We start from the raw sequence: 18,203 nt of genomic DNA on the forward strand, positions 1-18,203 counted from the left end.
TTTTTCTGGGGTGATATTTTCTGGGTTTTCAGAGGTTGATAGGGAAGAGTGAGAGCGACTACCTTTTCACTCCATCATCTTGGCTCCTGGAAACAACCAGCTTCTAAAAAGTTCAATAATTTTCTTAATTTCAATTTTATTAATTGCTCCTTTGATTTTTATAATTTCTAATTTGGTATTTAATTGGGGATTTTTAATTTCTTTCTGGTTTTTTTTAGTTGCTTGCCCAATTCCTTGATCTCCTCTTTCTCTATTTTATTCATATAAGCATTTAGATATATAAAATTTCCCAGAAGAACTACTTTGGCTGCATCCCATAAGTTTTGGTATGTTGTCTCATTATTGTCATTCTGTTGGATGAAGTTATCAATTGTTTGTATAATTTGTTGTTTGACCCACTCATTCTTTAGGATTAGATTTAGTTTCCAATTAGTTTTTAGTCTATCTTCCCATGACCCTTTATTACATGTAATTTTTATTGCATCATGATCTGAAAAGGATGCATTTAATATTTCTGACTTTCTGCATTGGATTGTAAGGTTATTTGCCCTAGTACATGGTCAATTTTTGTGTAGGTGCCATATACCATTGAGAAAAAGGTATATTTCTTTCTATCTCCATTCAATTTTCTCCAAATGCCTACCATATCTAACTTTTCTAATATTGTATTCACCTCCTTAACTTCTTTCTTGTTTATTTTGTGATTAGACTTATCTAGTGCCGAGAGGGGGAAGTTGAGGCCCCCCACTAGTATAGCTTTGCTGTCTATTTCTTCCTGTAACTCACCTAACTTCTCTAAGAATTTGCATGCTGTACCACTCAATGCACATGTGATTAGTATTGATATTACTTAATTGTCTATGGTACCTTTTAGCAGGATGTAGTTTCCTTCCTTATCTCTTTTAATTTGATCTATTTTTGCTTTTGCTTTGCCTGAGATCAGGGTGGCTACCCCTGCTTTTTTAACTTATGCTGAAGCATAATATATTCTGCTCCAACCTTTACCTTTACTCTGTGTATCTCTCTGCTTCAAATGCGTTTCTTATAAACAATATGTTGTAGGATTATGGTTTTTAATCCATTCTGCTATCCACTTCCATTTTATGGGAGAGTTCATCCCATTCACATTCACAGTTATGATTATTAGCTGTGTCTTTCTCTCCATCCTATTTTCCCTATTTATGCTTTTCTCTCTCCTTTCTTTCTTTTCCTCTGCACCAGTGTTTTGCTTCTGACCACTGCTTCCCTCAATCTGCCCTCCCTTCTATCAGCACCCCTCCCTTTTCTTTTCCCCTTTCCCCTCCTACTTTCTATAGAATAAGATAGATTTCTATACCCAATTGATTGTGTGTGTTATTTCCTCTGGGAGCCAAATCTAATGAGAGTAAGGTTCAAACAATGCTTGTCTCCTTCACTTCTTTCCCTCTACTGTAATAGGTCTTTGTACCATTTCATATGACATAATTTACCCTTTTCTGCATCCTCCTTTCCTCTTCTCCCTGTACAATCTTCCCCCCCACCCCTTAATTAATTTTTTATCATCACATCAAAGTCAACTTATACCCACACCCTCTGTCTATGTATAGCCCTTCTAAATGTCATAATAAAGATACAGTTCTCAAGAGTTACAAGTATCATCATACCATGTAAGGATATAAACAGTTTAACCTTATTGAATAACACTTTGTTTATTCTGTTCCTGTTTGCCTTTTTATGCTTCTCTAGAGTCTTGCATTTGGAAGATAAAATTTTCTGTTCAGCTCTGGATTTTTCATCAGGAAAGTTTGGAAGTTCCTTATTTCATTGAATGTCCATCTCCTCCCCTGGAAGATTGTGCTCAATTTTGCTGGATAATTGATTCTTGGTTCCAATCCAAGCCCCTTTGCCTTACAAAATATCATATTCCAAGACCTCTGATCCTTTAATGTACAGGCTGCTAAGTCCTGGTTAATCCTGACTGTGGTTCCACGATATTTAAATTGTTTCTTTCTGGCTGCTTGCAGTGTTTTCTTCTTGACCTGCTAATTCTTGAATTTGGCTCTGATATTCCTTGGAGTTTTAATTTTGGGATCTCTTTCAGGAGGTGATCATTGAATTCTTTCAATGACTATTTTACTCTCTGGTTCTAGGACCTCAGGACAGTTTTCCTTGATAATTTCTTGAAAGATACTTTCCAGGCTCTTTGTTTGATCATGGCTTTCAAGTAGACCAAGAATTCTTAAATTATGTCTCCTGGACCAATTTTCCAGGTCAGTTGTTGTTGTTGTTGTTGTTGTTTTTACAATGAACTATTTTACACTTTCTCCTATTTTTTTCATTCTTTTGATTTTGACTGATTCTTAATGTCTCAAAAGTTATTAGCTTCCACTTGTCCAGTTCTAATTTTTAAGGAATTGTTTTCTTTAGTTAGCTTCTGTAACTTCTTTTCCATTTGGCCAATTCTGCTTTTTAAGGAGTTCTTCTCTTTGGTGAGTTTTTGTATCTCCTTTTCCATTTGGCCAATTCTACTTTTTAAGGAGTTGTTTTCTACAGTCAGTTTTTCTCCTTTCTTTTTCAAGCTGTTGACTCTCTCTCTTATATACCTTTCATTTCCTTTCCCAATTTTTCTTCTACCCCTCTTATTTGATTTTTAAAATCCTTCTTGAGCTGTTCCAAGAGGGATTTTTGGGCTTGAGACCAATTCATATTCCCCATTTGAGGTTTCGGATGTAGGTATGTTGACAGTGCTGTCCTCTTCTCGGTTTATGTTTTGATCTTCCCTGTCCCCATAAAAAGAGTCTATGGTCAGTGTTTATTTTTGCTTTTTGCTCATTCTGTTTGCATGTTTCCTGGCTTTCAAAGTTGAGCTCTGCTTCTGGGGTATAGGGAGTGCTGTCCCAAGCTTCTTGTGCTGAGGCCTCAGGTACTGTCTGCTGGAGGCTATAGGGGTCTGTCAGCCTACCTGGTGCTCAGCTGGGGTCCTAGTGGTGGTGTCTGGCATGTGGAGAGGTCAGGTGGGGTCTTCCTGCATTTCCTAGTACTACACTGAAGTACGTGGAGGTCTGGCTGCTGGAGGATGCCTGCCCAGCCAGAACTGTACTGGCACACATGTTGGTTCTTTGAGCTGGAATCTGCTGGTTCCTCTGGCTATGCTAAGGCACATGGGGGGTCCTGGTGTTGGCATTTGCCTGCTCTATTACTCTGGGGCTCAGGATCTCCGACTGGTTTGCTGAGGTGGAGCTTTACACCAGCTTGCTGAGATGCTTCCTGTCCCGGAATGAGCTCCCCTTTTACCTGAGTGAAATGGACTTTTTTTTTTTGCCTAGACAATGGGGTTAAGTGACTTGCCCAGGGTCACACAGCTAGTGAGTGTTATTTGTCTGAGGCTGGATTTGAACTCAGGTCTTCCTGAATCCAGGGCCGGTGCTCTATCCACTGCACCACCTCGCTGCCCCCAAAATGGACCTTTCTTGCTGAACCCCCAAGTTTCCCGGGCTAAGAGACTGTTCCACCCCATCTTGCCACTGGTCCAGCTGGTCCAGGGTTTTTCTTGGGGCTCTATGTTTTGGTTTCTAGAGGTCAATATGGGTGGGTGACAGTGACTTACTGTTTACATCACCATCTTGGCCCCCAGAAGTCCTTCTTGATTCCTTTTAAAATGTGTATTTTTTTAAATTCTTAAATGTGACCAAGGAAAATCCATCACACACACACCACAATGAACGCAAGGTTGTTCCACTAGCTGTTAGCTTGAGGCTTCAGTAGCAGCCTCTGTATTTACTTCTCTTTTTCAGGTAAAGTACCTCTTCTGCTTAAAGAAGTTAAAAAGATTTTGGTTCAATTTCCAACTCAGCTTGTTGAATGCCCAATAGAGATACTGTCTCCAAGAATACTTTTCTCTAAGGTTTCAAATGTTTTTCAGGAGTCCCTCCTAAAGATCCACATGGTTTAGCTGAATATGCTAGTCACAGGTGAGGTGCTTGGTTTATGAATCTAATGGAGGTTCAGGAGTCCCTAGCAGGAATGCCTTCCTGACTGTTCAAGATGTCAAAAAGATGGATGCCAGTTTTTTAGCATGAGAACTGGGGGTTATTTAATGGCTAAGGAAAAACTTGTGGGTCATTTTGATGCTTTTGATAAGAATGAAACCTCTTGGAGGATGCAGAATTCCTCCATTGAGCCTTGCTTCTACAACTGGTAGCCATAGTCATAGTGCCATACCCACCCACAGTAAGTGCAGTGCTTCAGCTGCCAGTAGATTTGGTCCCATTTGCTATTATTAGTAAAATGGGTCATGCTGCCTGGTGAGCTAGACTGAAAAAAGTGGGGTCTGACCAACTAGGGAAAAGGATAGATTTCAAATCCATCCAGATTAATATGATATAACATGATATTAATTTTCCTCACTCAAAACTTTCATTCTCTATTTTTCCTCAGCATAAATTTATAATTTTTGAGTCCAAAATTTCCAAAATGAAAAAAAAAATTTGGAGCTAGCTATTTCTATGGGGTTAGTAATAAGAAAAAAAGTGTGAGATCTGGAGTCAGGGGATCTAGGTTCAAATCCTGACTCTCTTAATACCTGCCTGACTTTAAGACAATCACTTCACTTCTTGCACCACAATATCATTATGTCCTCTGGGAGTTGGACCAGAATCAGGGCTTCTCAAACTTTTTCTACTCACAACCTTTGGTGCTTCTTAAACTGGGGGGGTCCCAAGCCCCCAGTTTAAGAAGCATTGGACTAGATGACCTCTGAGATGCATTTCAGCTTCGACTCTCTGATCTCATAATGTGTTTGTGTGTAATATAGCCCTATAAAAGCTTTTAAACCTGGACTATTTAATATTCTTTATGTAAACCTATGTAATGAAATTGGATTTTATAACTATGGAGTGAGCAGAAGAATCTGACTTAGGATCTAGCTTGGAAAATATAATTAAAAAAATTTTTAATATAAATTTTTTAATTTAAATCTCTTGTGGAGAAAGATTGCCAACTCCTGAAATCCTGAAATATGTAAATTTGCATTGTACATAGTAGGTATTCAGTAAGTCTTTATTGAATTGAAATGAATCTTAGCTAAAAAAACATATAAGGCACCTTTAACAGGACAAAGTGACAGGATGGTCCTGGCTGTGGTACTAATTAGCTGTGCAAACCTTTTTAAGCAAGTGTGTCCCTCTGCAAGCTATAGTTATCTCTATAAAATGGAGAGTTAGACTAGATACTCACTCATGTCCTTCCACCTGTAACATTATAAGGTAGGAAAACAAGTTAACTCTTTTAAAACACATGCCAACCTAGAGAAACATTGAGATTGTCTAGTAAATGCAGAAAATGTAAATACTTGTCTAACAAAATCAATAAAGGTTGAATGACCAGGTAGACCTTAGGAGAACCCTAGTGGAACCCTGAAGAGTGTTTTTCTACTGGTGGAAACTTCCAAAGGAATGTTAATCAATTAATCCATCAAGTGATATCTCTGGCTAATAAAAGCCAGCAGTTGATTTAGGCAAGTAAATTGTTTGGCTTGAAGATTTGGGATTTGGACAGTTTCTTTCTTATCAGATTTTGGAACTCTCATGGGTCTGGGAAATCACAGCTCTTTATTTTGTTTAGTTTATTTTTTTAATCCAATCAAGATTGGAATTCTTCTTGTGAATTTAGATTCCCAAACCAAATGTCTGTTGCTCAATATGCATGTACTTTATTTAACCCCTTGTAATTTGGCTTCCATTTGATGGAAACTGTTTTCTCCAGTTACCAAAGATCTCAACTGCTATCTGTCCTCATTCTCTTTGACTTTTCTACAACTTTTGACACTTTCCACCACCCTCTTCTTTTGGGCACTATCTCCTGCTCTGGCTTCAGTGACATTACTCTTTGTCTTTATTTTCTTCCTTCTTTCTGTCTCTTTCTCTGTCTTTCGCTGAATCATGATCCATCTCCTGTTCAGTAAGTATGAGTGTCCCCCAAGACTCTCTCTCTCTCTTTCTCTCTCTCTCAAATTTCCGTGGATTCAGTTATCATCTCTGTTCAAACAATTTCCATATCTACATATCTAACCTTAATCTCTAGTCTCACATTACCAAAGCTTGCTGGACATCTCCACCTGGGTGTCCTATCAACATTTCAAACTGAAGGTATGCAAGGGAACTCCTTGTATCCTCCCTTTCCACAATTTCCAAACCCATCCCTCTCTAAATTTCCTGATTTCTATGAAGGGCAACATCATCTTTCTAATCCCAAAGGTAGGCTAGTTCGGCCTCATCCTATGCTTTTTTGCCTCTTCTTCACATGCTCCCCCTACTCAATATTGAATTGGTTACCAAGTCTTGTTGATTTTACCACTGCCATCTTACCCCTTCTCTTCATTCACATGACCATTCAGATCAAGCCCTTATAATCTCTTGCCTTTATTATTGCAATATCCTATGTCTATTTTCTATCCTACTCTCCATAGCTTCTATTTAAAATGTTATTGTTTCTCTTCAAGCCTCTCATAGCACCCACTCCCATCACCATTTCATCTGAAGACCTCCCCTCATCCTTCTCCAAAAAATTGAAACCATTCACCAAGAACTCCATCTTCTCTCCTCCTCATCTCACATTAGTCAGACATCTTTAATTCATCCTTCATTCTAGTCTCAAATGAAGAAGTAGCTTTTCTCTTTGCTAAGGCCAGCCCCTCTACATTCACACTGGATCTGATTGCTTCTCTGGTAGGTTGCCCTCCCATCATCCCCACTCTTATCTACTCTGTAGATCTTTCTTTATCTGATTCTTTACATCCCCACTAGCTCTTATTCTATATTTCTCCTTTTCTTCATAGATAAAATCCTTGAGAAAGCTATTGACATTAGGTGCCTTCATTTTCTCTCCCCTCAATGTCTTCTGAATCCTTTGCAAAGTGCCTTCCAATTTCATCATTTAGCTGAAACTGTCCTCTCCAAAGTTACCAGTGTCTTAAGTGCCTAATCTAATGGACTTTTCCTCAATCCTAATCTTTATGACCTTCTGGATAGTCTCTTTTCCCTAGGTTTCCCTGATGCTACTACCTCCTGATTCTCTTGTTACTTTTTTCTTTCCTATTACTTTTACTGGACCTTGTCAGTGTCCTTTCTTACTGCTCCTTTCATCTCCGCCATGCTGACTTACCATTGTTGTTTCCTGAGGCTCTGTCCTGGGCTGTCTTTCTTTTCTCTCTATGCTGTATCATTTAGTAATTCCACCAGATCCCATGGATTCAGTCATAATCTCTATGAAGATGATTCTAGGTCTATGTATTTATCACTAGTTTCTCCCTTGAGCTACAGTCGTGAATCACCAACTGCCTCTTGGACATTTCAAACTGATTCTCCTGTAGGCATCTTAAACTCAGTGTGTACAAAATAGAATTCATTAACTTTCTTCCCAAACATTTCCCTCTTCCATGCTTCCCTATTACTATTGAGGGTCCCATCATCTTCTCAGTCATTCAGGTTGGCAGCTTTTATGTCATACTTGACTCCTTGCTATCACTCACCTTACATCTTGGCCTGGGATGCTGGTGATGGGAGGGAAAGGAGAGAAGAGGAGAGAGAAGAGGAGAAGAGAAGAGAGGAGAGGAGAAGAAAGGAGAGGAGAGGAGAAGAAAGGAGAGGAGAGGAAGAATGAAGGAAGGGAGGGAGGGAGGAAGGAAGAAAGGAGGGAAAGAAGGAAGGAGGGAAAGAAGTAAGGAGGGAAAGAAAGAAGGAACAAAGGAAGGAAGGAGTTGCACTGCCCAACTGGAACTGGCCAATTGGGTCCCCAGTGGGGCAGCTCATGCTACCCATAGGTTGTTTGTCCTTTATTCTTGAGAAGGACCACCCCTCTATAATCCAGCTAACACTGGAGTGGATCACTTACACAGTTCCTTGAATGTAACACTCCATCTCTCACCTCTGCTTCCTGGTTACCTGGCTTCCTTCATGATTCAGCTCAAGTTCCATCTTCGGGGGCCTTCTTGGGTCCCCTCAGATGTTGGTGCCTTCCCCTGTGAAAAGCCCTCCCATCTATTTTGAATGTATCTGATAGGTAACTAGTTATTTACAATTCTCTCCATTAGAATGTGTATTTCTTGGCGGCAGGGACTTGAATTATCTTTCTTTGTATCCCCAGCCATTAGTACTTACTAAGTGGTAAGTACTTAGTTACTAAGTACTTACTTAGTACTTACTAAGCTTGTGGACTGACAACCTCCTAATTGGCCTGCTTTCTGTCTCCTCCCTAATTCATCTTCAATTCAGGAGACAGATTAGTATTTATGAAGACATAGCGTGACAGTGTCGCTGCCCTGCTTGAGAAAATTTTTGTAGTTACTTATTGCCTCTAGTATACAATACAAAATTTTCAGTATGATATTTAAAACTCCCCAAACTTAATTCATCAATCAATCACAAAGCATTTACATGTTTTCTGCCAGGCACTGAGCTGAGCACTGGAGACACAAAGATACAAAGAAAGTCCCTAAAACAGTCTCTGACCTCAAGAAACTTATATTCTAAGGAGGAAGACAATAACTAGGTACCTATCAGATGTATTCAAAATAAATAGGAGGTATTTTCACAGAGAAGACCAAGAGCTGTCTCTTGTAGATTTGAAGGAATCTAGAAAACCTTGGAGGTCACTCCCACTATGTTCCTCCTTTCTCTAGAGTTCTTTCTCCACCAAGTCCCTGAGAACTTCCTACCGTAGCCCTCACTTCTACTTAATTTTATTTGTTGTCTTCCTCCATTAGAATATAAGCTTTTTGAGGGCAGGGACTATTTTTTTTGTTTCTATTTGTATCCCTAGCATTTTATCATAGTGCCAGGCATAAAGTAAACACTTAAAATCTCCCCACCCTTCTCCACTTTCTTCTCTCTTTCCTTGATTGAGAAAAGACCTAAATTGTTTTATCCATTCTGAGAGAGTAATTTATCTGAGTAGAGAAACCCAAGTGAAGCTAATAAATGTTTATTGACCGACTGAATTGTTTAGAAGAAAAAGAAAGCTCCATTTTGTCTGTTACAGCTCATCTTATAATTTAAAAAAATGCGTCATGGTTCATGTTTTAATTTCGTCTCCCCCTTTACCCTAATATGCACAGGACTATCCTTACAGTTATAGAATGCCTTATCCCAAATTAGAAGTGAGGATTCCTAATTCTTTCAGCTATAAAAAATAATAACAACAGATTTATATGTGGCAGGAATCTGAAATGTCACTTTCTTCAATACCCTTATTTTACAGATCAGGAAACTGAAGCCCAGAGTGGCAATAGCTCACATTCTTGTAGCCCTTGGAAGTTTGCAAAGCACTTTACATTTATTAAAGTAAATAGGTGGCAGAACTGAGATCCCAGCCAGTATCCCCAGCTTTTCTACCACACAGGGGCACCTTCCATGTAGATCTTAATCAGAAAATCGACATTTAAATACCCTAAATCCTTGAGCTCTCAGCCTGGGCCAATATACCAGACTTTCTCTGGCTTCAGGGGATTTGGCCAAGGTGTGGAAATAGCCCTAGGATGATAGGCTAATCCAGTTTTTAGTCAGCTAACAACCTTGTGCAGCTGTATACAAAGTATGCCAGTTTTTCCTATGCTAGCAATCTAGGCAGTCCAGGAGTATTTTCCAACCTACTCAGGACTCAGTTCACTAAACTCCATCTGCCTTTCAAGAAAGGCCTCTTGGGGGTTGGTTTTTTTTTTCTTTCTTTTTTCCATCCACAATGAATTTGGTCAAAATTTAGCCAGTCAACAAGTTGTGCAAGGGCTCACTGGAGGCAGTCCAATGGTGAAAAAATTGCTAGTATTCATTAATCAGCTGTCTGTTAAATAAGTGATAAGTGAAAACACCACGCCTCACCCCCTGCCCATTATTGTTGCAAGCTGTTCCCAGCTAAGGCAGTTAATGGCAGCTGTCCAAAAGACACTGTTCTGATGTAAGGGCCAAGCCTCCCTCATCCTAGATTAGGGGGTTGGGCTCTCCTTCCTAGAGAGTATTTAAGGCAAGAGGGTGTTCTTTCAGACACAAACTTCCTATAAGGAAGAAACACTCATCAGCAGGAAGAAACTACAAAACAACAACAACAAAAAACTGCCTAGCTCTCTGAGACCCTCCAAAGAGGGGAGATGTAAGTACAGCTTTTATATATATCTGTATATAATTTTAAAATGTTAAACACATTTTCTATTTCCAGATATAATAGCTGTCTAGTGATATGAAATCTAGACAAAATGCTGAAAGCTCCTTTGAGGGTGTTAAGCTAACTGAAAGGTTTCTGTTGTCTCACTTTTAGATTGTGCAGGTCATTTCTGCCTGCCCATCCGTTCTGCCAGTCCAGATATGCCTCCCCAGATGCAGAACAACATGAACTACTCTGCCCAGATCGTCCAAGGTAGCCTGGACACCTTGCCCCAAGAAGTCCGAGACTTCGTGGAAAGTAGTGCCCAGTTGTGCCAGCCAGACAAAATCCATATCTGCAATGGTTCTGAGGAAGAAAACAGGAATATTCTTGACTCTATGGTAGAACAAGGCATGGTCAAGAAACTGAAGAAGTATGATAATTGGTAAGGAAAGAAAACTGTAAGAATCCTAACCAGAGCTTGGGATGCTTATTCTCTCTTGTTTTGTTTTTTTGAAAGAAGGATCTTTAATGAACCATTGTATGAGTCTATGATTTTGTGAAAGGTCCTGAGTGTTTTAAAAAGTTCTCATTCATTCATTTATACATTCATAACATAAATTTTTATTAAGCCACTACTGAGAGAGGTGAAGGAGGGAGGGTTCTAAGACAGAGTCCATTTCTAAATCATTTCCTCACTTACATCAGCTATATTTTATGAGGTTCGTCTGCTCTCTGCTGCCTGAGATTTTTATGCATTTCATTGAAAGAAGCCCTATATACATATACTTATATTAAAATTTATCTTTAGATTCCACTGTCTCAACTTTCTGCAATAATAACATACATTCTTGACTTTTGCCAGCTGGTTGGCTCTTACTGATCCCAGAGATGTGGCCAGAATCGAAAGCAAAACTGTCATCATCACCCAGGAACAAAGAGACACAGTACCCATCCCCCGGACTGGAATTAGCCAACTGGGTCGCTGGATGTCGGAGGAAGACTTTGAGAAAGCCTTCAATGCCAGATTTCCAGGATGCATGAAAGGTGAACAAAGCACTTAATATGATGAGATACAAGTATGATTTTCCACAATTGTTCTACCATTACGATTCTAACCATAATAACCAAAATAAAACTTTTTTTATAGAAACATAATATAGTTACCTCTGATATTTTAAATTTTTATATGTAAAAATTACTAAAGTCAAGAAGCATACATATTATATTGAAGTGTATATATTATATGTTAATGATAATAATGATGATAGCTAGCACTTATATGGCACTTTAAGGTATGCAAAATATATCATACACGTGTTATCTCCTTTGGTTCTCACAACAATCCTGTAAGGAAGGTGCTATTATTATCATCCTCATTTTGCTAATTAAGAAATTGAGGCTGAGAAGTTGTCACATAGCTAGTCTCTCAAGTAGGATTCAAACTCAGGTCTTCCTGACTCTAAATCCAGAACTGATACTTCTTAGCTGCCTGATATGGACATGCCAAATAATAATTCAAAGTGAAGTTTAGTTATGATATCACTATTTAATCTAATTCCAATATGCACTTAACTCTCCTTATCATAGCTGTTTATTTGGGGAAGATAAGATATTCCAAGTGGGAAATAATTCATATGTGGATATCAGCCTTTAACAAACCTTTACTGGGGAGAATTCTTCAAATTGAGCCTGAGATTTTCTATATTATTTCTCATCTACTCTTTCTTGTTCCATAGGCCGAACGATGTATGTCATTCCTTTCAGCATGGGCCCCATTGGTTCTCCTCTGTCAAAGATAGGCATTGAACTGACAGATTCACCCTATGTGGTGGCCAGTATGAAGATCATGACCCGAATGGGAACACCAGTCTTAGAAGCACTGGGAAATGGGGAATTTGTAAAATGCCTCCATTCTGTGGGCTGCCCTTTACCTCTAAAAAGTAAGTGCACTGAAACCTACTGGTTTGACTGCCAGACAAATTTTAGGCAAATTCCATTCAGAGGAGTTGATACTCACTTGCTTGTGTCATGTTTTACAGAACCTTTAGTCAACAACTGGGCCTGTAATCCAGAATTGACCCTCATCGCTCACATTCCTGATCGCCGAGAGATTATTTCCTTTGGAAGTGGTTATGGTGGAAACTCCCTCCTGGGGAAAAAGTGCTTTGCCCTCAGAATAGCAAGCAGGATTGCTAAGGAAGAAGGCTGGCTTGCAGAGCATATGCTGGTAAGAGGACAGAAAAAAAAAATGAGAGATTAGATTAATTCTGCAATAGGTCTCAAAAGAAAGGACTAGGGAATTTAAGGAGGCAGATTGTGGCATAATTCAGTTCAACAGTCATTTCTTATTGTATGCAAGGCTTTTAATGATAATTAGAACTGTCTAAAGCTGAAACAGGTTGCTCATGGAGTAATGAGCCCTCCATCACAGTATGCTCTAAAGCAGAGGCTACATTATTGCTGACCAGGGTTGTTGTAGAGGGGATTTATGTTTCAGGTAAGGGGTTGATTTAGATTAACTTTGAAGTCTCTTTTAACTCTGAGATAACATAATTCTATAAAACGTTTTTTGGTATTTTCATAGATTTAAAGATGTATAAAAGAGTCTTCAGAAATCATTTAGTCCAACTCCCTTATTTTTACAGATGAAGAAACTAAGACCCAAAGAGCCAAAGCAATTTGCCCAGCATCACACAGGTCCTATAGTGGCATACTTTAGATTTGAACCTAGGTCCTTAGATTCCCCTTCCAGAATACCTGTGCTCCTGAAAGTAGGGGTAAATGCAAAAATGAGGCTTACATGAGTCATAAATGGTACACACATTTCAGAAAATATGGGGAAATTTCTTTTGATGAATATGTTAAAATAATAATTTAGGTTATTTTAAGGTTTCCAGAGAAGAGTGGACCTAAAGAGAGCTCTGAGGGCACCCAGGTGGCTCAGTGAATAGAGTGCCAGGCCTAAAGTCAGGAAGACTCATCTTCTTGAATTCAAATCTGGCTTCAAACTCTTACTGTCTGTGTGACCCTGGGCAAGTCACTTAACCTCATTTGCCTCAGTTTTCTTATCTGTAAAATGAACTGGGGAAGGAAATGGCAAACTACTCCAGTATCTTTGCTAAACCCCAAATGGGGTCATGGATAGTTGGGCACAGCTAAAAAAAACAACCAAACAACAAGAAGAATTCTAGTCAATATTTTGTGAATTTGACTTTAGCATTTTGAAACATTAATACCTAAAATCAAATATTTAGAAGTAAGGGCTTCTACCTCCTTTGACTTTTGAAAGACATACTGAGGGGGGCAAATGGTTGTTCTACAAGGATTTCATTTCTCAACAGATCCTGGGCATCACGAATCCTGAGGGCAAGAAGAAGTACTTTGCTGCAGCTTTTCCTAGTGCCTGTGGAAAGACCAACTTGGCGATGATGAATCCAACAATCCCAGGGTGGAAAGTTGAATGCGTTGGTGATGATATTGCTTGGATGAAATTTGATGAGCAAGGTAACTATTTTGGTCCTTAATATTGCCTGTGGGGATCAGGTGAAAACTTTTGTTTTTTGTTTTTGCTTTCAAAACATTTTAAATAATTTATAATATTTCTATGAGAAATGGTTATGTTAGAAATGTATTTTGGGGATTATTTTCTCTTAGTTAAAAATCGTGATTAAAAACAGAGTCCATATGTTTCTGATTTGTTTACATATATAACCCATCAAAATGTTGTTTGATGGGAAGCTATCTGAGGAGCAAGTCTTGAACTTTAATGTAGTAATTTACAGAAGCAAAACAAACCTAAATTCCAGAGTAAAATGGGTCTTTAGAGAGAAACAGAGGAATGCAAAAAAGGGCTTTGAATTTGGTCAGAAAAAGAAAAAAAAAGTTTTGCTTAAACCTAATTAGAATACATTTTCAAGTATAAATGCCTGTTTCATATTCACCTATACTTCAATATTTTAAAATTTTCAGGCAACTTAAGGGCTATTAATCCAGAAAATGGATTTTTTGGAGTTGCTCCTGGAACTTCTGTGAAAACAAATCCCAATGCTATTAATACCATTCAGAAGAACACTATCTTTACCAATGTGGCAGAAACAAGTGATGGGGGTGTTTACTGGGAAGGCATCGATGAACCTTTAGGCCCAGGGGTTACACTTACATCATGGAAAAACAAGGAATGGACTCCAGAGGATGGTAAGAGCACACAAATAGGACCATGAGGTACATGCTAAATTACTCCTAACATATGCTTCCAATCATCCAACATCTCTCTTCTTGCTTTGCCCAGGAGAGCCTTGTGCCCATGCCAATTCCCGATTCTGTACTCCTGCAAACCAGTGTCCCATCATTGACCCTGCCTGGGAATCTCCAGAAGGAGTTCCAATAGAGGGCATTATCTTTGGAGGCCGTAGACCTGTTGGTGAGAATGGCATTTATTAATAATTAAAAGAAGTTGTGGGACCTATGATTTTCCCATTGTGGGCATAGTAACCCCCTCTACCAATGTATATTACAGCCTATTTATGGCTTAGATAAATACTAGAGAACCACTTCAGTTACATAGAGTTTAAATGATTCAGCCAGTCATCATAGTGCTAGTGATCAGGTCTTCCTGAATATCAGCCTGTCACTCTGTCCACCATACCATACTCTCTTTCCTGATGTATGGCATTTTAGAGAAATTTAGAAAATATTCAGTGTTTCCATTGGGAATTGCATTTCTTGACTTCTGGGACAATGTTTCACAGAAAAGACAGACTCATTGTGGGTACTGCTTGAGTCACTGAGCAAACAAATGTAACTAGGCCGGTCCTCAGATGACCGTCCTATGGGCAATTAATAAGCCTTTCCTCTCAAGCTTTCCAGCCTAGTAGAATGTGCCAGAACTTAACTCCTAGTGATGTAGTTTTGGAGAGCCAAGGGTCACTCCCAGGTTGTTCCACGTTGATGTGTTTGAACAGGACTTGAGTGGAATCCCAAGCTCTAACATACATTTTTTCTTGCTCAAGGTGTACCTCTGGTCTATGAATCCATGAGCTGGCAGCATGGAGTATTTGTTGGGGCTTCAATGAGGTCAGAAGCAACAGCAGCAGCTGAACACAAAGGTAAGGGGAAAAAAATTAAACCATAGAGTTTTCTAGCAAGTTTTCCTATTAGTGTTTAAAATATTAAGCATATTTACCCACTCAACCTTGTATGGCTTTTTTTCCCCCTCATTGTCATTCTATGCACCACGCTTTTTTTTTCCCTTGCTCCAGATCTTTGGAAATTCTTTAGTTAGGTCTTCTATCACTTCCCGTCCTAGAGCACAGGGCGGGGCAAGAGTATAATTGGCCCAGGTCATATAGCTAATATTTGTCAGAGTAAGGTCTTCTTGACTCCAAAGCTGGCCTTTTAGTTATAACTCCATGCTGCCTCTGTCTCTCACTCATTATTTATTATGCTATTATAAAGACTTGGAAAATTCTGACCTACTCTATCAGGAATTATTGTTGCTAAATAGAAATATCATATGCATTTTATATTTCTCTATATTTAATAGGCAAAGTCATCATGCATGACCCTTTGCTATGAGACCTTTCTTTGGCTACAATTTTGGGAAGTATCTGGCTCATTGGCTCAGTATGGCTCAGCGCCCAGCAGCTAAGCTGCCCAAGATCTTCCATGTTAACTGGTTCCGGAAGGATAAAGAAGGCAAATTCCTTTGGCCAGGATTTGGGGAGAATTCCCGTGTCCTAGAATGGATCTTCAATAGGATCAATGGAGAAGACAATGCTAAGCTCACACCCATTGGTTACATCCCTTCTGAAGATGCCTTTAATCTCAAGGGTCTGACAGATATCAATATGACAGAGCTCTTCAGCATCTCAAAGGAGTTTTGGGAGAAAGAGGTGGAGGACATTGAGAAGTACTTTGAAGTGCAAGTCAATACTGACTTGCCGTATGAAATCGAAAGGGAAATCAGTGCTCTTAAGCAAAGAATAAGCCAGATATAATCAGGCTAGCATAGATTGTTTACATATTTGTTCACTTTTGGGAGTGGGGGGAACTGATGACTGACTAGTTTCCAATTCATAAGATGCCTCACCAGGTAAATGACCATGCACTATGGGTAGGACCATAATAAATGCACTAGGGTAGCACTATGATGAATGCACTGATAAGCCTGGTAGTAACTCTGAGAAGCATGATTTAATTTTTCAGATAAGGTATTAAGAGATTGGGAGTGAAAGATCTTTGTCATATCTTTATTATTCTACCTAGTGAATGTTTTGTTGTACTTTAAGAACACTTAAGACATTAGCCCTCATTCATCTTAGCAATATCACAGGGGACTATGAAACTCAGAAAGAAAAATACTTGAGATGTACATATGTGTGTTTGTGTGTATGTGTGTATGTGCTTCTGTATGTACTGTCATTAAACATATTTAACATCTTCAGAAAATTCTTGGGAAAATTACTGGTTAGTCTTTACTAGAATGAAATGTCACTATTAATAATATATCTGTGTACATTATTTTTATACACTATTCCTCACATTTATTATGATTTCTAATTTTTGGCATAACCTGCTTTATAAAATTATTCAATAAACTTTTTGTAGAAAACATTTTAATTGGCTTGAATTTTCTTTTTTTTTTTTTTGAGTCACACAGCAAATAGGTGTCTAGGTCTTTCTGGTGGCTAGCTGTAGAAGATTCCTTGCTTAAACATCACTTGAAACATTCCCACTAATGGAAGAGTATATTTATGACAGCACTCAGTGGCTGGGGATGGGGTGGCCCAAATGAAGAGGGAAGGAAAACAGACAAGAAAGAGGGGAAGGGAAGGGATCAACTCAATATGGCCATCGTTTACAGGAAGGGGTATGCCAGTCTATTCCCTGTGGCTCTAGTCACCATTCTGGCAACTTTCCAAACCAAAACACCCCACCCAGACCATCACTCCCCTTTGTAGATTGTCTCCCCCTATTAAAATCTGGCTCAACACCCCTCACTTTACAAATGAGGAAAGTGAGGCCCAGAGAGGTCTAGTGATTTGCCCAAGGTTTTCTTGGTTTTGCTTATTTTGCTGAATCAATTCATATAAGCTTTTTTTGAATCCTTCATATTTGTCATTTCTTATGGTGCAATAATAGGTGCAGCCAGGTGGTACAGTGGATAGGGTACTGGGCCTGGAGTCCAAAAGAGTCATCTTCTTGAATTCACATCTGGCCTCAGACACTTAAACATCTGTGTGACCCTGAGCAAGTCACTTAATCTTGTCTGCCTCAGTTTCCTCATCTGTAAAATGAGCTGGATAAGGAAATGGCAGACTACTCCAGTATCTTGCTAAGAAAATCCCAAACGGGGTCAAAAAGAGTTGGACATGACTGCAATAAAAAAACAGTAAATTGTGCAATAATATATCTTTATATTCATATACCATAACTTGTTCAGCCATTCCTTCCATCAGTGAGCATTCATCTTTTTTCTTATCTTTTAGGCACCGCAGAAAGCCAGTGAGCATTGATTTACTGTGTCCTGTTGTATGGCTTTTTACCCTTGGCACAGTCTCTGCTATCCAGGAATCTATAGCTTTCTCGGGGAGAGACAACACACCATTCATGGGAATAACTTGAAAATTTGCACAAGGTTTGTACTACCCAATTCTTCACTTGCTGACCTGCAGCTTTGTATGGTCAGAAGGGCACAGAGCAAAAGCAGGTTAATCAGGGCTGGCTTCTGGGAGGAGGTAAGTTGTGAGCAGAGCTTTCCAAGAGGTTGAAGAGCTTAGTACAGGGGTGGGGAACCTGTGGCCTCAAGGCCGCAGGTACCCCATCCCTGGCTTAGTACAAGGGCAAGCCATTTCCTAGACAAGGTGTGCCTAGCATAGCCCCTATCCAGGATGGACTGTTATTGTGACCTGAGGTAAGTATACATGATGTATTATTTTTGATTTGCAGTGTGTTCTCTTACAGTATCTTGCTGTTTTCGCAATTACCCAGTAAGACAGGCAGGGCAGAGATAAGAAGGAACACAGATTTTGAGGTAGACAGAAATTTAGAGCTTGCTGGATCCAATCCCCTCATTTTACAGTTGGGAAAAC

General features: G+C 39.2%; 1 protein-coding gene across 1 annotated transcript; it reads left to right on the forward strand.

The window, feature by feature from the left end:
* The first annotated feature begins 10,006 nt into the window (after positions 1 to 10,006).
* On the forward strand, positions 10,007 to 16,549 carry PCK1 (phosphoenolpyruvate carboxykinase 1). Its single transcript, XM_020981446.2, is given in 11 exon segments — positions 10,007 to 10,119; positions 10,285 to 10,555; positions 10,976 to 11,157; positions 11,850 to 12,053; positions 12,153 to 12,340; positions 13,455 to 13,617; positions 14,083 to 14,307; positions 14,402 to 14,533; positions 15,123 to 15,218; positions 15,656 to 15,670; positions 15,673 to 16,549. Coding segments are annotated over 10 exon segments (1,866 nt in total). The 5' UTR covers positions 10,007 to 10,119; positions 10,285 to 10,331; the 3' UTR covers positions 16,110 to 16,549.
* The last annotated feature ends 1,654 nt before the right edge of the window (positions 16,550 to 18,203 follow it).

The sequence above is a fragment of the Phascolarctos cinereus genome, unplaced genomic scaffold (assembly GCF_003287225.1).
Source record: "Phascolarctos cinereus isolate Bilbo 61053 unplaced genomic scaffold, phaCin_HiC Scaffold_2;HRSCAF=192, whole genome shotgun sequence".
Lineage (NCBI taxonomy): Eukaryota > Metazoa > Chordata > Mammalia > Diprotodontia > Phascolarctidae > Phascolarctos > Phascolarctos cinereus.